Source organism: Oreochromis niloticus, linkage group LG20 (assembly GCF_001858045.2).
Source record: "Oreochromis niloticus isolate F11D_XX linkage group LG20, O_niloticus_UMD_NMBU, whole genome shotgun sequence".
Taxonomy (NCBI): Eukaryota; Metazoa; Chordata; class Actinopteri; order Cichliformes; family Cichlidae; genus Oreochromis; species Oreochromis niloticus.
In genome coordinates this window covers 35,185,145-35,211,027 of record NC_031984.2, presented here as the reverse complement: position 1 = coordinate 35,211,027, position 25,883 = coordinate 35,185,145, and the positions used below count along the sequence as shown (strand labels likewise).

At 41.8% G+C, this 25,883-nt stretch overlaps 1 protein-coding gene across 3 annotated transcripts in view; it reads left to right on the top strand.

The window, feature by feature from the left end:
- Positions 1 to 349: 349 nt before the first annotated feature.
- The window catches only part of dennd2da (DENN/MADD domain containing 2Da), a 31,587-nt gene continuing 6,053 nt past the window's right edge, over positions 350 to 25,883 (top strand). The window contains exons 1-11 of one of the 3 annotated variants that reach the window (XM_005458781.4): positions 350 to 539; positions 7,792 to 7,858; positions 7,966 to 8,049; positions 9,042 to 9,107; positions 15,891 to 15,938; positions 16,250 to 16,342; positions 21,284 to 21,459; positions 23,743 to 23,855; positions 23,965 to 24,034; positions 24,118 to 24,195; positions 25,650 to 25,790. In XM_005458781.4, coding sequence (XP_005458838.1) covers positions 513 to 539; positions 7,792 to 7,858; positions 7,966 to 8,049; positions 9,042 to 9,107; positions 15,891 to 15,938; positions 16,250 to 16,342; positions 21,284 to 21,459; positions 23,743 to 23,855; positions 23,965 to 24,034; positions 24,118 to 24,195; positions 25,650 to 25,790 — 963 coding nt within the window. In that variant the 5' untranslated portion in view covers positions 350 to 512. Of the gene's footprint in view, positions 543 to 7,791; positions 7,859 to 7,965; positions 8,050 to 9,041; positions 9,108 to 11,517; positions 12,315 to 15,890; positions 15,939 to 16,249; positions 16,343 to 21,283; positions 21,460 to 23,742; positions 23,856 to 23,964; positions 24,035 to 24,117; positions 24,196 to 25,649; positions 25,791 to 25,883 lie in introns of those variants that run through there. The other 2 variants (XM_005458780.4, XM_003454264.5) reach the window with 2 other exon arrangements.

Genomic DNA, 25,883 nt, shown 5'->3' with positions numbered 1-25,883 from the left:
CTTTAGCTACCGTGATTCTGCACAAAATGAAATGTGCTGTGCAAGTAAAATTCCTGTTGCACTTTTCTGCTCATTCAGAGAAGTCAAATCATTTTTTACAACAAACAACATTCACCAGGCCCGTAAAGCTCACCGACAGATTGTGCAGTATTGGATTACAACTCTGACAGGTCTGTACACGGACTTAAAATAAATGTTACCCAGTTCCAAGAAATACAATGCTTAACCAGTTATACAGTTGAAGAACAGGTTTGACTGCACGGCACACAACAGCATTGTGCTGTCTGCGTCACCGTACCGTGGTTTACACTGAAAGAGGAAATCCCAATCTGAGAGTGAAGTCCGTCAACCACACATTTCAACAGCTGCACTTCCTCATGCATGTGCACTTGCTGTTTCATTACTGTTTGACACATATGCTGTCAAGAAGAGCATTTTCTTGTTTAGCGGGGAAGAAATAAAATCAAACGTATGTCATAGACCCAATATTAGCAGTGGATAAATCAGGAAAAATGGACGAGATATCCCAGCAAACGCAGGTGGTGAGTTTGTTACTTTTATAACGTCTTTGTGTCTAAAGTTCAAGGACTGCAACACTTGTGTGGCTGTTTTCGATTAACCTGCCATTTTCAAGCTAATTTTGCACAAGGCGTAATGTAGTCTGGTTCCAGCTGGGGGAAAAGACGGGCGATACATAAGGTTTAACTAAATAAATCAAATCTTGACCTTGACAACTTTCGCTGCATGTAATCATGAATTACATCACAATTAAACACCAGTCGCCTGCAAGGTTTTTGACTGAGTGTCTGTGACTTTTGAAGCCACAAAATATTTATATTTAACTTCAGCTATCAGCTTTTACACTACAACTTTTTACCTGCTTTATACCGTGAAGCTGCTCGATACAGTATTAATGTTATTTGTTTGACTTTACACTGCTTACATTACGCTATCATTGAGTAAAAACCACCTTTGATGACTTTGTGAACTTAGTGCTTTGTATTGTAACAACCTGCAGTATCATGACAGGTGTAGCCTGGAGAACTTTTTAAACCTTATTTCTGCCACTTCCTGTATAATGTTTATGTATTAATTGGTGGTTATTGTCTTTAATTGAAAAAACATAGATGTCAAGGAGCTGATATATATTAAAGTACATGTACTCAGTGCATATATTTTACTACCTTGTTGTGGTAGAGATTTTCAACAGCTATACTTTACTAAAAAGGTTCAGGTCCCAGGGAAGAGGCAGGGCACACCTTGGACAGGTCACCAGCCTGTTGCAGGGCCAACACAGACTAACAATCATGACAGCTATTTAATATCATCGGTTAAGCTACTATTAACCCACTAAGTGCATGTCTTTGGACTGTGAGAGGAATCCAGAGTACCCAGAGAGAACCCAGACAGGCAAATAGTGGATTTGTGCCCAGAAACTTCCTGCTGTGAGGCAAACAGGGCCACCATGCTGCACCAACATAGTTATAATTCAAAGTTCTAATCTCTTATGAAATATTTCTATAAAATATTGTGGACATAAGCAGATCTTCACTAATGATTGACTAATACTTATCAGCCTAGCTGTATAAAATCTGTGCAAATATTTTGTTACTTTTGCATTTATTTTTTTTTAACTAAGCTCAATTTTTATCAGATTCTGCTGATCCAGATAAACAGACCTGACCAATCAAATCACTGCATTTGGCAACAAGTGCACTCTTAACTCAAATTACTGAAAAATACCCCAAACAATACCCCACACCAACATCCTGAAATATGTACAATAGTTGTGATACAGCTTCAGTTCCTGAGTCAAACCCTAAGATTCTCCCCACTGCTGCTTCTCGTGGGGACTGGATGGATCCAGAGTCTTACATGTTTACAAACCAGCTCATTACGGTTTGATGTCAACTTCATTTTTTTTCACAGTTTGTTTCTTGAGAACAAATTTTAACCCCTTCAGTGTATGTATATTGTAGCAGAGATCAGAGTCATTTGTCAATATTAAACATAATTTATGGTTGGATTTCTTTGCATATACTCAGAAAATTAGTGACGTGCTCAATACTTATTTTACCTGCTGTATTCATCAGTGCTGTGGAATCAATTATTGTAAATGTTATTGTTATTAAGAAATGATCAGACAAAGTTTTCAGGAACACTGTTCAGTTTTTGTCAGAATCCTGCTCCTCACATACACGGTCTTCACGAGTCAGACCCATGTTATCGTAATAATCTTATAGCACCGCATCACCCCATGAGAGCTCGAAGCTCTCAGACGGCGGGCCTGTTGTGGCTCCTAGTGTACGTAACAGGAGAAAGGGAAGCAGAGCCTTCAGCCCCTTGTTCTATGGGGCCAGCTTCCAGTTTGGACCGGGCAGACAGACACCCTCTCTGCCTTTACCACTAGGCTTAAAACTGTCCTTTTTGAAAAAGTATATAGTCGGGGCTGGATCAGTTATGTTCAAAGCTTCTATGTGTTATTTAAAGTCTTATGTTTAGTGGCATAATAAGGGTGTTAGCAGAGTTTGTTCTTACAGTGTTTTGTATACAAATACTGGGAGGCCAAACAGTCTCAATTTTACATGCATGATGTTAAGAGTCAGGACATGGTTATTAAGAAAGACTGTAAAAAATTCGTAAAGAACTGTAATATTCCATCAACTGATGCACCATAAAAATACAGTTAAATAATGAGAATTTTCCATCATGGAAAAATACACAAAGTTTCTGTATTTACAAAATAAAATGTACTTAGATGTGTTAAAACAATGACATGATCCAATGATGTGGTCGAACATTGTTCTGCTACAATTACTCAGGCCTAAAATCGCAGAAAGGTCTTCTTTAGTGGGGCTCTATTATGTCATTCATGTTGTTTATTTCATAATGATTGTAATAATATGATACAGCACCTATGAAACTAAAATCAAAATACTTTTATTAAACTAGTATCTACTGTTCACTACTGTTTATTGTACCAACTGTATAATGGTTTTTATGTATAGTGACATAAACATAACGGATTTACCATTTTTAAAATATCCATAAAATGTAATTGTAATTACAATATACTGTTAATTTTAGATGTTATCAAGTACATACTGATGGATTTGAATATAGAGCTTAAGAGTTAGAGTCATAATAGAACTTAATAAATGGTAAATGGCCTGTATTTATATAGCGCTTTACTTAGTCCCTAAGGACCCCAAAGCGCTTTACACATCCAGTCATCCACCCATCCATTCACACACTGGTGATGGCAGCTACATTGTAGCCACAGCTGCCCTGGGGCGCACTGACAGAGGCGAGGCTGCCGGACACTGGCACCTCTGACCCGGTGGTGCCAATAAAACACCAACTTAACTTATAGTACCACAGTACTACTGTAATACAGCATCAACACTGTTCACTTTGCTATATTTATCCTTAAAAACATTTAAAAGTAAAAAAAAAATAATCGAATGCTGTAATAAGAGGACTTTATCTATTTTCTCACATTAAACCGCACTGTGGTTGAATGACATCAACTAGAAAGCGTTTAGATTTGGTTTTACAGTGACAACCCTAACACAATTAGGACACTTGCTGTGCTGCTACTTTTAATTCTGTTAGCCAACTTATTGCTGTTGCTGCTGTACAGGTAGCTGAAAAACAGCCATTAGCTTTCCCACGAGCCCACTCTGCTCTTAATCTCATGAGAGGGATGAGTTGGTTCAACAGTTTAATAAAAGCTAGGTGACACCTTTGTTAAATTTATGTAATATGACGGGTCACAGCGATTTGGTGCCAAGCTGGAGTAAAGACATTGTGTTATGTTAGCATGCTATTCCTATTTAGCTTGAGTGTTTTACAGTTGCTTACAGATGTAACATGTACCTGCTGCACACTGTGAGCAGTCTTCGTCCTCCCTCAAAATAATTGTTGATGTTTTTGTAAGAACTTTATAATGTTCGAGTGTCTGCAGTGCTTATATCACTACTTAGTCTGGTCCATTTGTCAATCTTCACCTGGTACAAACTATAAATGTTCAGTTTTCCTCCCCTGAATTTGCTCTTGTTCCTGTTATTGAACAAAAGTCTTCAGCTTCTCTTTCAAAAGGTTGAAAATCCCACAGTGTATCCTTGTAGAATAACGTGCAATGTGTGTCTGTGTGCTGATTTCAAAGATAAGTGCTGATAAAAACAGTACCGAGTGGCCGCCCTGCACAAATGTGAACTCTGATTGGTTGCAGGAATCTTTGTAATTTAACCCTTTCACTTCTTACTAATATTTTTATAGTACAAAAACTAAGTAATTAAAGTAAATAAAGTAATATAAACCAATACTGATTATATTTTGAATGAAGCAAGCCTGTAATTTCACAGGCTTTTCTTGTTCACAGTCATCAAATTTGTGGATATCTTAAGAATAATATAAATTATACATTTCTATTTTTTTCTATCATTTTTAGCAATTTTGGTCAAATAAAATACACTATCTGTGAAATTCCTGCACAATACTTGCAGATGTTATATTTTTATAAAAAAGCATTCCTATCATCATTTTTAAAGCAGAGATTGTGTCTGTTTCGCAAATGCAAACTAGGAGCCGGATCCACAGAAGAGCTGAAAGCTGAAGGCTCTGCCTCTGAGAGCCACCAGCTCTCACGGGGTGATATGGTACTACAAGGTCATTAAGATAAGATGGGGCCTGATTGTTTAACACCTTGTATGTGAGGAGCAGGATTTTGAATTCTGGATTTAACAGGAAGCCAATGAAGGGAAGCCAAAACAGGAGAAATCTGCTCTCTCTTTCTAGTCCCTGTCAGGACTCTTGCTGCAGCATTTTGGATTAACTGAAGGCTTTTCAGGGAGTTTTTAGGACATCCTGATAATAATGAATTACAGTAGTCCAGCCTGGAAGTAATAAATGCATGAACTAGTTTTTCAGCGTCACTCTGAGACAGGATATTTCTAACTTTAGAGATGTTTGCTTGATGTGTGCATTGACACGTTGGGCTGATAGCTGAAAGCCTGCCATATTGGACACCCATGGACCCACATGTGCACCTTCACTCTGAGAGTAAAGTGTTCTATCAGGATAATATGGTACCATGAGAACTTAGACAAGATATGAAAGGACCTGATCATTCGAGACTGTAACGCTTTTAAATTGAACTTTAAACGTAAAAAGCAGCTGTGACAAACAGCTGTGAAACTAACACTGGAGAAAGAGAGATATAGACATTTATGCTGGAGGTTGTGTACATATCAAACAAAATAGATTGTAAAGATAAAGGTAATCTCTTGTTAGCGTTACAGATGTTAGCAGGACTTGTTCTGGACTTTGAACAGACCTTTACTGCCTCCTAAATAAAGTAATAAAACAAAGAGGAGACCGTGTTTGGATTAACTGCACATATTTATACTGAAGGGGATCAGTGAGTCAGTTAATGTGACAATTTATATTAGAAGCTGTTTTTAAAAATCAAAATTCCAACTTGTATTTCATTAGCTTTAGCTCTAGTTATTCATAATAAATACGCACTGATTGCCTTTCTGTATCACCCCCAGTCTGAACAGCCTTCCTGGACATTCTGCTGTAGAGCTTAATAAGGGATCATTTCGACTAATGGCAAAAGAAGAAAACACCTGTGTTTTACTGCTGCAACCTAATTTTTCAAATATTTTCCATCATGCTCCACTGATCCTACTGCGATGCATTCCTTTTCTACACATGTGGTTTATATTGCCGGGGAGTTTTCCCATAGGGCATCATCATGTCCTGTCATTTTGCTCTGTTATAAATAGTGGCTGTCTTTCCATGCAGGACCAATAATGTTCATGCAGTATGATGTTCCAGCTGAGTATGCACAGTTCAGTCGACCAACTAACTATAAAAGCTGTTGCAGAAAAACTAATCAACAACTGGGACTCAGTGGCAGTAGTGACACTTTACTGTTAACACACACACACACGTTATAACATAAAACAAGTGTTAAACATAAATACCAATTAAGGTGCTGTTTTTGGAAACTTGTTACAAAGAAAGACAAAACATGCCGATGCTGTACAAAGTGTATATTTTCACCTTAGTACCACAAGAATACCGAGTAATGTTCCAAATGGCAGCCAAAAATGGACAATCCATTCATCATCTTCTTCTCCAATCATTTTTTTAAACCTGGGTCTGGGTTACTGTGTACGGCAACCAGATAGCTATAATTCAGTCCGATTACTTTTATACAGCGCCAAATCACAACAAAGTTTGGCTCAAGGTGCTTTATACTGTAAGGTAAAGACTCTACAATAATACAGAGAAAACAGACCCCCTATGAGCAAGCACTTTGGCGACAGTGGGAAGGAAAAACTCCCTTTTAACAGGAAGAAACCTCCAGCAGAACCAGGCTCAGGGAGGGGCGGGGCCATCTGCTGTGATTGGTTGGGGTGAGAGAAGGAAGACAGGATAAAGACATGCTGTGGAAGAGAGGCAGAGATTAATAACAGATATGATTCAATGCAGAGAGGTCTATTAGCACAGTGTAAGTTAAAAAGGTGACACCCAGTGCATCATGGGAATCCCCAGCAGCCTACGTCTATTGCAGCATAACTAAGGGAGGATTCAGGGTCACCTGGTCCAGCCCTAACTATATGCTTTAGCAAAAAGGAAAGTTTGAAGCCTAATCTTGAAAGTAGAGATAGTGTCTGTCTCCTGAATCCAAACTGGAAGCTGGTTCCACAGAAGAGGGGCCTGAAAACTAAAGGCTCTGCCTCCCATTCTACTTTTAAATACTCTAGGAACAACAAGTAGGCCTGCAGTGTGAGAGCGAAGTGCTCTAATAGGGTGATATGGTACTACAAGGTCATTAAGATAAGATGGGGCCTGATTATTTAAGACCTTGTATGTGAGGAGCAGGATTTTGAATTCTGGATTTAACAGGAAGCCAATGAAGGGAAGCCAAAACAGGAGAAATCTGCTCTCTCTTTCTAGTCCCTGTCAGGACTCTTGCTGCAGCATTTTGGATTAACTGAAGCTTGTCTCTCAAAACAGCATCTGTTGTTTAAAACAGTCATCTGCACACAGAAACAAACCAAACACATACACTCAGAGTTTCTGTGCTTGCAAAATAAAAAGTAAAAAGCAATGCTGAATGGCTGATTGCAGGTTGCAGCTTTCTCTAGAGTGAGGTAATTTATTTATAAATCTATCTAAATATCTTTGTTTTCAATAATAATAGTGTTGAAATATAAGAGTTGGAAGTTTTTTTCATTTTTTACACCCCTTAAAAGTCTTGTTTGAGTGTTGAGATTTGCTTTAAGATTTCAGGTTAAAATAAAGTCTTGGTAAGGAATGAGTTTGGCACTGAGCTGTTAAACGTATACTTAACAATGGCAGCAAATATCTCACAAAGATTGCCAAACACAGATAGCTGTGTGCATGTGTGTCATCCTCTCCCTCTACAGTAGTCACTGTAACTAAAACATGAGAAATACATTCATTAGTTAGATGACCCTAAAGTAACAAGTCGTACACTTACGTATATACAGATGTCTGCAGAGGACTTACAGGAAGACAAAAGTTCATAGATAAGATATTCTGATTAGATACACGTTTGTGAAATGCCACAAACCTCATTCCTCAAGAGCGTACTGGAGATGTTTCAGCAACACACCACAAACGTATTACATGTTCACCTCTGTTGCTGCACTATTACAGGTCATCACTGACAGCTCCTGCATTAATGTGAATGTACTGAACATTTACAAAGATGTCGTTTCCTCTTAATTGTCATTTGATTCTTTTTTATAGAATTTGGAGCAGCAACTGTCTCCAAACACAAGGAGGAGCTTTGGTTTCTCGTCTCTCCGAATCAAAAGTAAGACAGTGATGATACAAATTCATAGATGTGTTCATGTAATCAAGAATGTTCTGTTCAGCTCAGTAATAACTTTTTCATTGAGTCAGTTTGAATTGTGCCTCCAGAAAGGATCAACAGTGAAGACGGTGGATTTACACGGCGAAGGGGCCTCAGGTCTTTTTCATCGACGCGAGAGTCATCAAGAAAAGGTCAACAGCCTGTTGTGTTAGCCTGACTGCCATCATGCAGCTCTATGCAAACACAGGCACAGATATTCTCATAAATAAAGCCTTATATTTACAGTGTCACCTCACTAAAAGAAAACAGTGTTTTCTAAGCGTTTTCAAGTTGACAATTAAAGCAATCCATGTGTGATAATGTGCCAATTAACTGTAATAAATCAGTAATATCACCAATCTGTTGCCATCTGTTGTGTACATCAGAGTTAGTGCTACTGAGAGGCCCCACCCTGAGGGGCCCACAGTGAACAAACAGTTCAAATGTTTCACACATCCAAAAATGTCTGTGAGCCAAGGTACTTACATCACTAAACTGGGCAAAGTGTACAATTTAGAATTGTATAAACAAACAAAGATGAAGATTGTTCATTTAAACAGTCATCAGCATTCTAGCAAGAGCAGTGTAACTCACAAACAAGCACAGGTTTACACAGCTTTACCTTCTGGCAGTAGCAGTACGGCAGTCACACGAAAGAATCTATCACACCTGCCCATCATACCTGTGTTAGTAAATCAGACTTAAATAAACCATGTGGCATACCACCTGCATATAGGAACAATCCCATTTCTCTAAAGAAGGAAACACCTTTACCTGGAGGTGAAGCAGTGACAATGTTGTAAAAGAGAAGCCTGCACTCTTAAGGCAAAACAAAGAAAGAAATGTGACAGGAAAAACTCCAATAAGAGTGTTTTAAAAGTGACATTTGGGCTGCAACATTCAAACATTCACTCATGAGGGGAAAAACAGAATCAAAGCTGATGTTAAAAAAGATTAGATGAAAAAGAAATAAAAGGAGGAAGATCTATCAGCCTGAGATGAGAAACCAAGTCCAAAACAAACTGCAGCATCCATAGGATAGTGCCAAGACATTACATTGTAAATAATGAAACTGAGTCAGGGTTGATGATTGATTTTATGTTTTGTAATAAATAATAATCTCCAAACTCGTTTCCAATCCTAGAATCGGTTCCAGAGGACGATGGGGACTCACAGCTCTCAGGTGGTGAGAAACACATGATGAAGACAGGTATGTGTTAAAGTAGCATGAACGCTAATGTGGACTGCTACTAATGTAACACCTTTGTACTCAAACATGCAAAACACTTTCTACTACAAGTTCTAGCTAGCGTTCACACTGTCATAGACACACTGGGGCAGCTCTGTGTTCAGTATCATTCCCATGGATAGCCAGGGCTCAAGACTCCAGCCTTATAGACAACAAGCTCTACCACCTGTCTCACCTGTGCTGGCTAATCATCATCAGCGGTTCATCACACATCACAATCTCCTCCTTCACTTGCTACCTGCAGATGCAGTGTGTGGCATTTTTTTTTTTTACACTTTGAACTGCTTCTACAATACAAAAGTTTATTCACACACAGTTAATAGGGAATTTTAGATGAAGCAAGGTAAACACGCAGGTGGGAACAAACACCAAAAATCTTTACCAAGAAAGCAAAAGGTGGGGAAAGAAGGAACATGGCAACGACCCAAATACTTCCAGGTCATCCGTGACGTGAAATATGGAGGAGGTCATGTAGTCATGTGACTAGATGAGATCATGTAGTCACATGATTCCCCTATGCTTAGTTGACTGAGCATGCATGACTGCTTCTGGAACTCGTCTTTGTTGTTGATGAAATTTAGCTAGGTATGACTGAGCCCAAACATACTGCTCACTGACAGAGGCGAGCAGTATGTTTGGCACAAACAGGGTGGTCTTTAAAGGAACTCCTAATATTTTAACTTTGGGCCATTCATATGCTACAAATGCCCTCTCTTACTAAAAGATGCTGTTAACACCAAAGGAAATGAGTTCAGTGATTTAAAATTCCTAAATAGACAATTTATTTGGGAATTTAGATCTAAGAGGTGCAGAGTCAGTAATGTAAACTCATGGCACTCCAACACTGTCTTTAAACAGCCTGGACTATACAAAGTATATAAAAATGGCCTCGCGTGTTACTTTTTGGTTGTAATTCTTGTGGATACAGACAATCCCCCCAAAGTACTGCAGCTGTGTTGTCAGCGTTTTCTCCAGATGTGTTCAGACACAGTTAGATAACTAACACAAATACTGCTGGTTCGAATCTAAGACTGAAACCAAAAAGCTTTCTGATACAGAATGAAAGTGAAAGTCATTTTCAAAAATGTGAAAACAATGTGAAAGGTCTTGTTTCATGAATCATCATAAAACAAGGTGGACCTATGTTCAACAACTCCACTCCCTCTCAGGAGGGCACTAGCAGGAAATGGCTGTGTGCCCAGGTGTAAATGAAAGAAATGTAGTTTTAATGCTGATTATTCACAAAGTTACAAAAAGTCCAAGACAAATGCAGGTCAACACTATGGAACCGCAGGGTGGGAAAACACACAACCTCGAGGACGGGCATGACAAAGAGGAGGAGACAACAAGGAGGAGAGGGGAAACCTGGCAGAAAAAAATGTTAAATTGAGAAAATGTACCAGAAAGACAACAAGGTCACTTGATGTCTCCAGAGGATGTTTGCCACTTCTTGTCATCGCCTCTCCTTTTAACAACAGCAAACAAAAGTGTGAAAACTAGTGCTGGACTTCTGGGAGGAAAAAATATTGTACCATTTTTGTTTGATATAGGTATCATATGCTGAACTGTCCTGTCTTGTCTTTGTTGTATCTTCGGTTTCATGACGTGCTAAATGTTCTGAGTAGGTAAACGATGTGGACTGCAGGAGGCTGGTTCAGTCCCCAGACTCTTTAATATAAAGCCGTGCTGCTGTGAGGTAAAGTGTGCAGTTTAGCATTGTCTTGCTGAAATTTGCCAGCCCTTCCTTCTAACAGACAAACTGAATGGGAGCATAGGTTGCTCTGAAACATGTATTTACCTTTCAGTGGACAATTCTACAGTCACTGATGCACTCATACCCACACCAGAGATGCAGGTTTTTAAGTGAGCGCTGATAACAAGCCAGATGGTCTCTATCCTCTTTAATACAAACAGCAAAAAAAAGTCTGAATTTCGTCTGTAGCCAGAAGAGTTTTCCACTTCAGCTCAGCCCAGAGGAGACGGCGCATTCACACCGGGCTTCTTCTTCTTTGCGTGACAGGGCATTTGTAGAGAAGTAAACCATTGTAAACCAGTTCAAACTAATACATGAAAGTTTACTGACTATCAATTTATTTTTACTTTTAACATCATGTCTTTTTGAATCTGACATGTAACTGAGTAAAACATGTCATAATGTTTCTCATTTGTTGATGTACATTATTTTCTGCTTGAACTCGTCCCAGGAGCCTGTAACATAATTTATCCGTATGCCTGCTGCAATATTAAAAATAACGAAGCATACTAAAGTTAATATTTACTGTTGCATCGTTCAAGTTATGCACTGTTACACACACTACACAATTCTTCAGACAAATACGATAGTTCATACACGACATGTTGACATGGAGATAAACGATTATAGTGAGAAGATAACATTCCCTGTGATTAAAACATTTATATTTTGTGTTTCACAGCATCTCAGTTTTTCCATTTAATTGTAGCTGACCTGATCACTAATTGCTGTAGGCGCCCTCACTAACAGACAGTATTTCTCAGGGTTGTCATCCAGTGTCATCATGTCTCTGACAGAAAACCAATTAAGGAGGCCCGACTGTGCTTTGTGAGTTTGAGTTGACACGCTCCTAAGAAGGAAAAAGGTCCGCTGTTTCAAGTCACCGCCTGCTTGTTGCATACAGCTGGAAGAGCTAACCGCTTCCGTCGAAAAACAACTAAATGAAGCAATCTTTGAGGGCTCGAGTGCTGCGTTCGTGAATATCGGGTTTGTTGCGACAACCTGACTCCAACATCCGCTCATCAACTTTCTTCTACTTATTTTATGGTATTTTTGTTGGCTTTTTATTCTTGGCTCAGTAGTTTCTAGAAGCAAACCAGGTCCTCAAGAGTGGCACGATAAAACCGCGAAGAACCGAACGAAACACGCAACGCTTCGTTTGTCCCACAAACGTGAACGCAGCACGTGGCTCTAAACCTACAGCGGTGTCAAACCTACTTCAGCGTACACAGTAGTTGAGCGCGAGGTTAAGATGCTATGTATGTAGCATGCAGCGGGATGGCGATGGTAAAATACTGCCGTGCTGTTACTGAGTGTGCTGATAGGAATTCCCGACAGTAGAGCGGCAGCAATGAGTGAGACTGTGGAGAAGAGACGGAAAGGAGCCCGACTGACGAACCCCAAAAACAGATGGAGTGAGTACTGGATATAAGTCTTACCCGAGTCCGCCCAAGTTAGACACACTTACTGTTATTATTATGATTGTTGTTACTGAGCGGTGTAGTTTCTCGACAAACACGGTACCTGCCGAAACTTGCTGAAGTAACTTATCTCGAACAGGTTGCGCCCATATGTGTATCGGTGTTTTTCCACTTCATTGTAGGAAAACCTCTGCTGTTCATTTACAGCTGATATAAAGTGCAGCGTGGAGGTCACGACTTAAATACTTGACCTCGGTGATGTATTGACAGTCTGTGACATGAAACTTGAGCTTGTAATGGTGTGTTCATGGTCTGAGCCTCAAATTCTGTTTTGAGCTGTGTCAGGTGCACATATGATCATTTAGCTTGTGGACACCTTGAACTGTGATGGTCTGTAAGCTTTCCCTCACATCTATTTTAGTTCATCTACTGTGTGCCTGCTTTAGATTGCCTTGTAGCCTCAGGAGGTGAAATGACAGTCAGTTTGAAAGACTGCTTTTAGCTGCATTTGCTGCTGGAAGAGCACCTTTTCACTGCAGGCTTAGGTGGAAAACACAGGGCGCTTATGAAGGAAAACAACCTATATAATGGATAAAACTTTCCATTAGGTAAACAGATAAATTGGCAGATTTGTAATATAAAGGCTGCAGGAATGAACAAGGAACATGGAAACAGGATATCAGGCAGCTTTAGTTAGTCTTGCTTTAATTACCTCCTTTGACTTGACAGCATCTTGTTATAACATGTTTAGGACTCTGTGGGCCTAAGGGAGGGCTGTTCTTTACACCCACATCACATCAGAGCTGAAAAGAAGTAGCTCAAAAACGCAGCAGCGTGTAGGGTCAAGAAAAACCTGCGTTGGGGTGAAAGAGTCAAACTAACACTTAAAACACAACCTGAGATGTGTTTTTGTCCCCGGGGCTCGTTCAGCACAGTTCTGCAAGTTACTGAGTAGGAAGGCACTGCCACTGGTGTTTACACAGGACAACAGATCGCAAACGCCAAAGTTGTGTACTGCAGACTCAGTAAACATTGTCAGAGACTTGGCCAAACTGAAGTGAAACCTGGACTGTGTCCTGCAGGCTGCTTATTTAATCTGCTCTGGCTGCAATTTGTCTGTGTGTGGAGTGTGGTCGCTCAACATGCACAAGCAGCAAAGACTGGAGTGACAACCACAAACGAGTTAGCTCAAAATGAAGAGCTGCGGTTCAAAGTGACCTTTGGTTGAATAGAGTCCAGCTCAGACGGATCGATTGAATCTAACCTAGAAACTGACTTTGGTTTGTTTTTGTTTGTTTCTGTTTTCCCACCAACCACACAGTCAGCGTATGCTTTAGCCTCCTGATATGAGCTGATATGTTTTCAAAATCATTTTTTAATTGCATTATACACATATTATATGTATATATATATATATATATGTATATGCAGAGCCTGGGAGCTTGCAGGTGCTGCACAGCTTCCTAGGACTGCACTCATCTGGACAGAGATTTGGGATGTTGTTCCTGGGATCTTCCCCGAGTGCTCCGATTACCATGGTGACCACTGTTACATCACCCTCCGCATCTTCTCGAGCTCCTCTCACATCCTTTCTATTTCAAACTTCTTGTGTCCTTCCTGATGTTGCTGTCACTTGGTATAGAGATAGTGCTTCATACTGTAGTGAATATTTGTAGCCAGTCTTGTTGATGATCTCACTGAGGGGGTCCAGGCCTACGCAGACAGCAGAGGGGACAGGCGTCTCCTTTATAGCTCCCATAATTCATGGTGACTTGTGCAATTGGCTTAAAGTTGGTGTGTAATAATAAAAATATGTGTGTGTGAAAGAAAGGGAATCATAATGGATTTGTTTTCATTTGAAGTTACTTTTTTTTTTGCTCAAGACAGAAACTAGTTACTTCCTGAAGTCTTGAGTTCAGCTGGCAACTTGAAGCACCTGCTCCCTGCTGAGAAACACCCCCGCCACTTTATGTGATTTAGCGGTTTTGACTCACAGAAATGGTTCAGGGCTTGAACATTCTGGTTGGCTGGGGGTTTTCAGTTGGTAGTTTACACAATCGCCTTGTGCATGTGAGCTTTTTCCAGATACTATTCCAATTGTTGGCTGTGGACGTGAGATAGATAAACTTGGATAACTTTAAGTTTATGGGACAAAACACAGTTTTACTGTATGGTCAAACAGTGGTTTGAAGTACTGTGAGTGGTCAGTGTGATTAGAAAAGAGCCAAATTCACTCTCTGTTTATCTGAGCTCAGGGACCCTTCAGTGAACACCATCTATTTAGAGGAAGTGATACTTTCATGGTTTCATAGGTGAGCCAGTAGAAAGTCTGTCTGCCTTTCTATTTTTTGACCGGCTGGCAGGTTCACATCTCGATCACTCGTTGTCGTATGGCTGCTGTGCTGGTCTCCCAAAGCAAGTGACCCTGCTGCAGTCTGGGCTTCTCTTTTTGGCCTTTGTCTTTAGTCTGCCAGTTGTGCATGAAAACAGGGATGTATCTAGCCTGCTATGTTTGGGTGAGCAGTTTAAAAACACTAGATGGCCAGCTTAGGAGTGACAGAGACTGGTGTTTAGAGCCGCTGACTACCAACCCAGGGGAGCTAATTTAAGTCTTTGTTCAGATGCCGATGTCTCTGGCTTACTTTAACTGTCTCCATGTAATGATTATTTGTGTTTTAGACACAAAGATTTACTTATTTTAAAGGTAACTGCTTACTTGGTGATGGATATATTTAATATAGAAAGAAAACCCCACAGAAATAACACTGGTATAGTTGACTTTCACTTTTATTTGGCTGTGGATGTGAGATAGACAACCTGCCAAAGTTTGTAGGACAAAATGTTGTTTAAATATATATTTAAATGTATTTTGTTGTCCGAAGCACTTCTTTCCCTGCCTTTGATTGCCTCTTTAATACTTTTTGATTTTGAAACGAATAAACTGATAAACCTGAGCTATGTCTTTGTTTGTCTTGGTGATAGAAACCAGCCTATCACAAAGTTCTTAAGTGATGTAAAGTTTAAATGGCATTTAACACATTGTTGTTAATGCTGTCTGTTTACCAAAAAAGCTTGTTCTCCATTGTTTTTGGTTCTGAGATGTGAAGCACAAGTTGGGGAAATTCCTTCCTCGGAGTGTAAAACAAACGGATGATTCAGCAGACTGTCAGTGCTGCAGTATAAACACGGGATTAATAAAGAAGACCTATGTAGCAAAAGCTTTGTTGCTAGGTAACAGAAACATGTTAGGGGCTGTTGTCTCAGTACATTGTAGCTGCTAATCATAAAGCTACGCTTGTTATTTACACAGGGCGACTTAAGGCGTGGGGCCTAAAGGGCTCATTTCCAGCTTATTATTTTCTAACATTTCACTGTTGTAGTATACTGTAGTGCACTACAGTATCCTACAGTATACTGTAGGATACTGTAGTGCACTGCATTCTTATACTTTTATTAATACAAACCAAAAACCTGTAGCTGTCATTTTTTGTGTACGTGCACAGAACACAGGCAGAAGCTGACTCAGGTTTGTTGAGAATGCGTCTTCATGTATTCTGTCGTGTTGTTTAGGTGAACAACCCAAGGGTAACATCATCACGGATGTTTCTGAGAAACATGGTAAGTACAAATCATCTTTCCTTTGGGTTCTCGAGTAATGGTTTCATAACTGAAAGTCAGTCTTAAAGAATGCTCAACTAAAACAACTGCCTTGCGAGTTTTATAGTCTACTCATAGGACATGTTAGTCACAGTTTCACATTTATTTCAGGCATAATGGTGTTAATGGACTTAAACCCGAACAGAAATCTGATAAGCTAGAGTGCTGGAAAAGAGGACAGGGATTTATGGGGCTTTAAACGAGCAGAGGAGGTATGGGGAAGTGAGCACCGATGTATGATTTCAGTACTGAGCAGCCGCTGGTTTCTCCAGGTGCCATTCCATCAGTTGAAGATGACGGACGACAAGGGGCCCTCAAGAGGTTTAGTGCCATGTGGTCCTCCCTCCGCAAAGGCAAAAGAGACAGTGAGTATTATCCTGTTGAAAACTGATTTTTGAAGGTGCTGCTGGACGTTTGGACACGTCGTGATTAGATGTCAACACAATTTCCAAATGTGTGACCGTAGTTGTGGTTGACCTCACGTGCACCGCTGAGCTGATGTGAGCAGTGTTCTGTTGCAGATGCTACAGTCTTTTTTAGCCAACATTACATCTTGTTTCCTCTCTTGCATTTGTTGTGACAACACAGGAAGTACTGGTTAAATAACCCAGTGCATCAAGGGCAGAGATTATTATTGTGCAGTACAGTCTCCAGCGGACCTCAGGGAAGTGAAATGTTTTTATATTTATTATAATATTTAAATATAATTGAATAATTAATAATAAAATTATTATAATTTCAAAGCCATTATTAATTGTACATACAAGGCTATTGTTTAAAAATGAGACATTTACAGGTTTTCAGCATCAGAGCAGCTGTTTTATGTTTGAGCCTGAACACTGTCATTACAGGCTGGTGGTTCAACCTCTGGCTCCCTCAGTCTGCAGCCAGAGTTTGGAAAGTTGTTTTCTGATGTGTGTACACCGTCGATAGTATCACTTAAGTGCTTGTATGAATGGGTGAGTGGAGCATGTTGTTTAAAGCGCTTAGACTGCTGAAGCAGAGTAGAAAAGTGCTACATAAGAACCAAAGAACCAGTTGTTTACCATTTCCCTTTTTTCCCAGTCCCTGGAGGCAAAGACATGAGTTGAAAAGGACAGGAACATGTTACCATGTTCTAACAGCATGGAGGACCACATCTATAGATAGATGGATCCAGATTAAGATTTCCTTATCTGGATGACTGAGCATGCATCAACACTACTGATTTAAGTTCATAAGCGAGTGCACACATTTTGGTCTCTTATCACTTAAATTTCTGCATCTAAAGAGTGAATGCATTTAAAGCACTGAACTTTTAATCTAGTAGCAGCTGACCTAATAAGTAGCTGTGTGTTTTAAGTCATATCAAGTGTATGAGCTAACTAAAACGATGACTGGGTTGTTATTAACATGGAAAAGTCATTAAGGTGACAATGTTAGTTAGCAGGACTTGACACTCCAAGCATTCAGTTCAGTTCCCCCATCAGGTCTTTCTGTGTGGAGTTTGCAAGTTCTCCCCGTTTTTGCGTGGGCTATCCCCGGGTACTCCGGCTTCCTCCCACAGTCCAAAGACATGCAGTTAGTGGGGATAGGTTAATTGGAAACTCTAAATTGCCCATAGGTGTGAATGCCATCCTATCCCCGTCTCGTCCCTCCACTGGGCTTGTCACATCCCAGCCCAGCACGCACTCTGCACCGGAGTCTGTCGCTGGATGCCACCGCTGCTCCCCTTGTGGCATCCCCCTGTAAATAAACAATAGGGGCCAGAACCATCGTCCCAGAAGCTGGCCTGACTAAGAGCCATGGTGACTGTTGGGTCTGTGTTCCCACAAGCCCCGCTAGTTCTAGAGACTTATTCATCATGAAAGAAAACAAGACAGTCAGCAATCGATCGATCGAGCGATCGAGCGCAAGGGAGGCATCATCTGTGTCCGCCACGAAAATGACCCAGACGATGTCCTCCTCTCGCTGCCTTTTATTGAGAGACAGTTCACACAGCAAAGCAACGCCCACATGGTTCTAAGACAAGGCTTTGTATGTATATGTGTGAACTTCTGTATGTAAGTAAGAGTGTGTGTGTGTGTGTGAGACCTCCTGCTGGGCAGGAAGCTTACATCAAAAAGACCTTCACAAGGATGTTGCCTGTAATAAAAACACTACAGCCCCCCATCCAGAACCTCGAGAACCTGGGGAAGGGACAGTGGAATTCCTTTCATCACAGAAAGGAATTCCACTGTCTGTGAATTCCATAATGACAACATTTAACAATCCACTCTAACAGTGACCTTCTCCCAACACGGCTGTACCCGGTGCACAACAGTGAAGACGCTACCCACAAATGCAGGCAGAGATGCCCTGCTGTCGCCGTTCCTGCTGTCGGGACTGGGTCGCCACGTTATGCTGACCGATCCGTCTCCAAATGAGCCGTCACACCCCCATGATCAGGCAGCAGGTCCTTCTTTTCCATGCTGGCCTTCTGGGGCCTCTCTCCTCCCAGTGCTCAGCTAGCTTCCTTTTAATAGGTCCTTTAAACAGCTGATAGGCCACCTCTGGACACACCCATGCTTCAGCAGGTGATCAATACCAGCTAATTTGTCCCATGCCCAGCCAGTCCACAGTGGAACATCATAAAATCATGCAAATAAAAACTACATTCACAAGTAAACACTAAAATCAGAATAAGTCCACTTATTCTGACAGTGGACTTCAGGAGACATCCCTCAACTCTGCCCCCCCTCACCATATCAGACAGCCCTGTGTCGACTGTGAAGATCTTCAAGTTGCTGGGTACCACCATCTCCCAGGACCTGAAGTGGGAGACCAACATCAACTCCATCCTCAAAAAGACCCAGCAGAGGATGTACTTCCTGAGACAACTGGGGAAGTACAGTCTTCCACAGGAGCTGCTGATCCAGTTCTACACTGCAGTCATTGAGTCTGTCCTGTGCTCCTCCATCACAGTCTGGTATGGTGCAGCCACTAAACAGGACAGGAGCAGACTGCAGCGGACTGTACGGGCAGCAGAAAGGATCATCGGCGCCCCCCTGCCCTCCATCCAGGATCTGTACCTCTCAAGAACCAGGAAACGGGCAGGAATCATCACAGACCCCTCACACCCTGGACACAGACTTTTTGATCTGCTGCCCTCTGGCAGACGGTACAGAAGCCTGCAGACCAGGACCACCCGACACAGGAACAGTTTGACCTGTCACACTGCTCCCACTGCCAGACTGCAACTGCACCTTATGTACATTCTGTAGTTTTCATTCCACCTCATTTCATTTCTGTATTTTATGTATATAAGTTTAGATTAGTTATTTATAGTTGGTTTACACAGCTTTGTGTATGCATGTGTAATGTATATATAGACACGTGTGTGTGTGTGTGATTTACATTGCTGTGCTTGAGAGCCTCCATCTACCGGAACCAAATTCCTTGTATGTGTCTGCACATATACTTGGCCAATAAACACGATTCTGATACAAATTTCCCCCCGCGACCCTGAAAAGGATAAGCTGAAGCGAATGGATGGATGGATGGACTAAAAGTAGTTGGAAAGTGAGGATGTGAATAAAATGTTATAGAAAGGAGCTTCTATTTTTCCCAATGTAAGTTTGATAAGATGGAAACAGTGACAGTGATTATATATGAATTAAATTAAATTTGATTGATATGGCGCCAGATCACAACAACAGTTGCCTCGAGGTGCTTAAGTCCCATTCAGCTACCAGCCAGTAGAATACAATACATTTACTGTCATTGTATGTGTCGCATACAACAGAATTACAATGTCTAAAAAATCTATACTGGTGGAGAGAGTTATTTTTGGTGGGCAGAGTTCAGTTTAGTGATGGCTGTTGGATAAAAATGGTTCCTTATGAACCTGGCAGTGCGTGAATTTTGGTAAGCTATACTGTTTCTCAGAGGGGAGCAGGGTGAACAGATTGTGACTGTGTGATGTCCTTCACAATGTCACAAGCCCTGTTGCTCCATCTGAATTGGTGGATTTCCTTCAAAGGAGGCAGGACGTGGCCAGTGATGCCCTGAGCAGCTTTTATCACCATCTGGAGAGCTGCTCTGCTTGCTGCTAAGCTATTCCTAAACCAGACAGTTATACAATACGTTAGGATGCCTTCGATTGACCGGTGGTAGAAAGACTCCAGGTGGACCTTCCTCAATGTTATGAGAAAATGTTTTGTGCCTCTTTTTTTTTTTATAATAGCAGGAAAGTTGACTATCCATTTAAAGTCTTCACTGATGGTAACTCCCAGAAATTTGAAGCAAGGCACTCTCTCCTCACTCCCTATTTTCAGTAGAGCGCTCCCTCTCTGCCACTTCAAATCAATGATGGGAGCACCCCTCAGACTGTGCACCTCATGTCTGTAGCCAACCTCATTCCTATTTGAGTTGAGTACCATCACAGTTGTGTCGTCAGCAAACTTGATGATCATATTTTCAGGTTGTAGATGCAGACGGTCTTGAGTATACAGGGCGCAGAGGAGCATCCTGAGCACACAACTTTGCACAGCCCCTGTGCTGAGGGTCAGGGTCGTGAAGGTGTGGGGTACAAGTCTTACCGTCTGTGGACCATCACTGAGAAAATCCAGTATCCACTGACATAATTGACTGCTGAAGACAAGGTCCAGCATTTTAGTTATCAACTACTTCTGGTAGATAGAACAGTCACTTGAGACTTTTAGACCAGACTGACCAACTGTGCACAACCTAGATTAACTACAAGAAGGCTTATGACTCTGTCACAAACATAAATCCTGGAATGACTAGAACTATGCATGATCTAAGAGCTTTCATCAGGCATCAGACTGGGATGGGGCGAACAACACTAGAGGCCAACTTCAATAGCACAACTCTGCATGAAGTGCAGGATTTACTGAGGAGGAGCTGCTCTGTCCTCTGTACAGGCCTGAATCCCTCAGCCAGGTCACTGCCAATGGATACTGACTACAGAAACTTAAAGAAGTCCAGACGATTTTCTTTCCAAGCTCTGTAGACTGTAGTTCTAGACATTCCAGGTTCCATGTGTGATGCATCGAGTCATAGGTTGAATAGGTTTGTCAGTCTCAAAGGACTGCTCTGTCTAACAGTAGCTGGTGTTTCGCATTTCTCTCTCTCATATCTCTCATTAGAGTGTGTGTGTGTGTGTGTGTGTGCGCGTGTGTGTATCATATATGGTATCTTTAATGTTGTAACTTCTCCAATTTCTAACTGTTGTGCTCTATTCATAGAAATAAGATCTATTGGGCAATGCATGATCAAGCACACTAAATGTGTTTGTGCTTTTTTTAAAATTTATTTTCACGTAGGAGTCAAAGAGCCTGAGCTTACAGAGCCATCTGGCATGGAGGCAGCAGAGAACACAACCAGGCAGCACCGCTATGCCAGTGGTCAGTACTTCTTTGAGTATCTGGTGGTGGTCAGCCTCAAGAAGGCCAAGGACAGCAATACCTACGAACCTCAGATTACCTACCAGTTTCCCAAGGTCAGTATGATCGTGAAGGCCAAATATGTTTGTGACGTGTGTGTGTGTGGTTGTGTGTGGGAGCTCTGGGTCCTGTGCAGTATCTTAGCTGTTCCCAGGACTGCGCTCTGCTGGACAGAGATCTCCGATGTTGTTCCTGGGATCTGCTGGAGCCACTTGCCTAGCTTGGGAGTCACCGCACCTAGTGCTCTGATTACCACTGGGACCACTGTTACCACATCTTCTCCAGCTCTTCTCTGAGCCCTTGGTACTTCTGAAGCTTCTCGATGTTCCTGATGTTGCTGTCATTTGGTATTGCTACATCGATCACTGCGGTCATCTTCTCCTGCTTGTCCACCACCACTATGTCCGGTTGGTTAGCCACCACCATTTTGTCCGTCTGTATCTGGAAGTCCCACAGGATCTTAGCTCGGTCATTCTCCACCACCCTTGAGGGCGTCTCCCATTTTGACCTCGGGACTTCCAGGTTATACTCGGCACAGATGTTCCTGTACACTATGCCGGCCACTTGGTTATGGTGTTCCATGTATGTCCTGCCTGCTAGCATCTTGCACCCTGCTGTTATGTGCTGGATTGTCTCTGGGGCATCTTTACACAGCCTGCACCTGGGGTCTTGCCTGGTGTGATAGACCCCAGCCTCTATGGATCTTGTGCTCAGAGCTTGTTCCTGTGCTGCCATGATTAGTGCCTCTGTGCTGTCTTTCAGTCCAGCTTTGTCCAGCCACTGGTAGGATTTCTGGTTATCAGCCACCTCCTCTATCTGCCGGTGGTACATACGGTGCAGGGGCCTGTCCTTCCATGATGGTTCCTCCTCTTCCTCCTCTTTCTTGGGTTTCTGCTGCCTGAGGTATTGACTGAGCACGCTGTCACTTGGGGCCATCTTCGTGATGTATTCGTGGATGTTTGTTCATCCTGGACCATGGTGCTGACACTCAGCAGTCCTGGCCTCCTTCCTTCAGCTTAGCGTACAGCTTCAGGGTGCTGGACTTAAGGTGACTTCTGTCTCCTCCTTTGGCCAGCTTATTACCCCAGCAGGGTACCTGATCATGGGCAGGGCGTAGGTGTGGATGGCCCGGATCTTGTTCTTACCGTTCAGCTGACTCCTCAGGACTTGCCTGACCCTCTGCAGGTACTTGTAACTGTCCTCTAGGTCTTCAATATTTCCTTCTGGTTGTTTGATCCCCTTAGTTTGAACTACCTTGCCTCTCTTCTTTATTATCCGACTACACTTCTCCAATCCAAATGACATTCTGATGTCATTGCTGTATATCCTGGTAGTGTGTATCAGTGAATCGATGTCTCGTTCACTCTTGGCGTACAGCTTGATGTCATCCATGTACAGGAGGTGGCTGACAACTGCTCCGTTCCGTAGTCGGTATCCGTAGCCAGTCTTGTTAATGATCTCACTGAGGGGGTTCAGGCCTATGCAGAACTGCAGTGGGGACAGAGCATCTCCTTGGATCCCACACTTGATGGTGACTTGTGCTATGGGCTTGAAGTTGGCCTCTAGTGTTGTACGCCACATCCCCATTGAGTTCCTGATGAAGGCTCTTAGGGTCCTGTTGATCTTGTGTAGTTCTCGGCATTCCAGGATCCAGGTGTGAGGCACAGAGTCATAGGCCTTCTTGTAATCAATCCAGGCAGTGCACAGGTCGGTCAGCCTAGTCTTGCGGTCTCGGCTGACTGCTCGGTCTACCAGCAGTCAGCCTCTGAACCTCACCAAGGCTGAAGACACTCATAAAGGGTTGGAGAGAAGGGATAGCACTGGCTCTAACATCACGTGAACCCACTGTCTAACTGAAAGCCCGGACAGTCCTGATCCCCACAAAGGGGTCCCGTCCTATCCAACTACTGGCTAATAATCTGCCTCAGCAGAACATGGAAGCTAACATCAGGCATCGTAGCAGATAAGATGAACAGGTATATGGCATGGCAATACATGAGCAGGACCCAGAAGGAATTGGCACTAACACCAGAGGGCCAAAACTATCCACTGGTAGATAGAGCAGTCATTCAAGACTGTCAGACCCGACTGACCAACCTGTGCACAATGTGCATTGACTACAAGAAAGCCTCTGTCGCCATCCATTAACACCAAAGCAGCTGAAACGACCTGCTCTTCTACTTAATTGACCAAATCAATATCAGAGAGGTTCAGTTAACTTAATGATATACTCTGATTAAAAAGTATTCCTTTAATTTTGTATTGTACAATTGTACAGTTATAATCAGTTGTACATATGATGTACGTATCTATTTGGAAACTGTTGTATTTACTTGCAGAGAGATGGAATGGCGAGATCTCAGAAGGAGGAGGAGGAGAAGACTTTAAAGGCAATCACACTGTTTTGTTTCCCAGAAGGCATCAACTGGGCTCCTTTGACAGAGTACCACAGGTAATACATGTCAATCAGGTGGTCTTTAACCTTTGAGCAGTATTCAGGGTTCAGTTCTGTGTAAACCAGCCTACAGCCCCTGTTTTCAGTTGTTGTTGTCCATTTTCAGTGAGACCTTCTCCTTTGTTCTGACTGAGATCGATGGCAGCAGAAGAAATGGATACTGCAGGAGATTATTGGTCAGTGTTCAGAAGCTGTCCTTTGCGAAGTGTCCTCATTTGGAAACTGCTGTTTGATGTTTGTTTCACTCTGCGATCCACAGCCAGGAGGGCGAGGAGCGCGACCACCTGAAGCTTACTGCATCATTAGTACACTGGCTTGTTTTGGGCTCTTCTCCAAGGTGAGTTCAGCACAACAGCTCTTGAAGGAAAATTGGATGAATTTTAGGAAACTTGTTGCAGAGGTTGTGCATAGTCAGATCACTTTGGTAGCAGTTAATAGTACTTGGTTTAGTTGGCACCAAGCCCCTATAAGCAAGTTCAACACACCCAGGGCATCTTCCTCTTATCTTGATTCACTTGCCCAAACATCGGCAGTCAGAATACACGGTCACAAGAAGCTTTTATCAACTCATTATGGATTTTCCCTGCATATTCACATGAAAAGGGTGGTGTTGGGGTTAGGATTAAGGGCCTTGAGGTGGCTGTTGTTGTGATTTGGTGCTATATATATAAATTAAATTGGTCAAATTCAGTTCAATTCAATCACAGTTATGTGTACTTTCAGTAAAGCAACTGCTTTTATGAAGCAAGATAAAACTATACTGTTGGAAATACATGAGGAACTTAAACACATAATACAGTCTGAAAGCAAGATGAATGAATCCACGAGAACTCTATGTGCTTTGGTTAAAAAGACCGATGCTGTTTTAGTAAATGTTAGCGTATTTGAAGCCAAGAAAGAGAGCTGACTAATCAGTATCACAACTCTGTCATTATCATATGTGAGAATGTTTACAGAACAATAAAACTGTTGTACAATAGTTTGTAACCAGCAGGAAAAAAATCAGTAAAGTTTCAGAATTTGTATTTTTTACAGATCGCCTGGGAAACAAGAAAATATTAGAGACTATTAAAAGACTTTAGACCCTCTTACTATCATACTATGTACTATATATTATTACTACAGTACTGTCTTATAGGATTGCTGATACTAATTTCCAGAGAAATTATTGGTCAATAGTCAGTGACTTCATACCTGTTGATCTCTAATCTGGAACATAATCTGCTCCGCAATAGGTTATGGTTGCAGCATGAGTTACCATGGCGATATACCCAGTAGTGAGGAAGAAGAGAAACGTGTTTGGTACAGAAAAACAGAGAATGAACCCTGAATTTGAAGATGAAATCCTGCTTCGTAATTATGACATTCCAGGGTGTCATAAAAGGGTGTCAATTGCATTCAGGGACCAGTTGATCAAATCCATAGTTCTTCTTCTTTAGGTTTTAGAGAACAAGAGCGAGAATGAGAGGCTCTCTCAGGGTTAGAGTCAGACGAGACCAGACAAGGACACAGAAGCAGCAAGCAGAGAAGATAAGGGAAAGGAGAGGGTGAAAGATGCGTCTGCTTCCTCCGAGAGGCAGAGCAGTATGTCATGTGTTCAAGTGTGAAGGTAGATAATAAATGATTAACTAATTGTGTTACTGACTGTGAGGATTTGAGACAGCTCGTCCATCAAACAGAATAAAATGAAATTATATATTTAAGCCAATAACAACATAAGTAAAGTAAAATAATCTTGCTTTGGCACAAGTCATACTTTGAGTTCGTGACTGTTCTCTCCCATGTGTGCAGATATTCGACGAGGTGGAGAAGCGCCGGCAGATCTCCATGGCCATGATCTATCCATTCATGCAGAAACTTAGAGAAGCTCCATTCCCAGCACCAGGGAACACAGTGGAGATTAAGAGCTTCATTCCTGAGTCGGGCACTGAGGTCAGAGCAAGCGCCTCTTTGATGTCTATTAAGAAAAGACTGTCATTTAGCTCGTCTTCTAACTCCATTAGTTTTCAAAGTTTAGACTCAGAA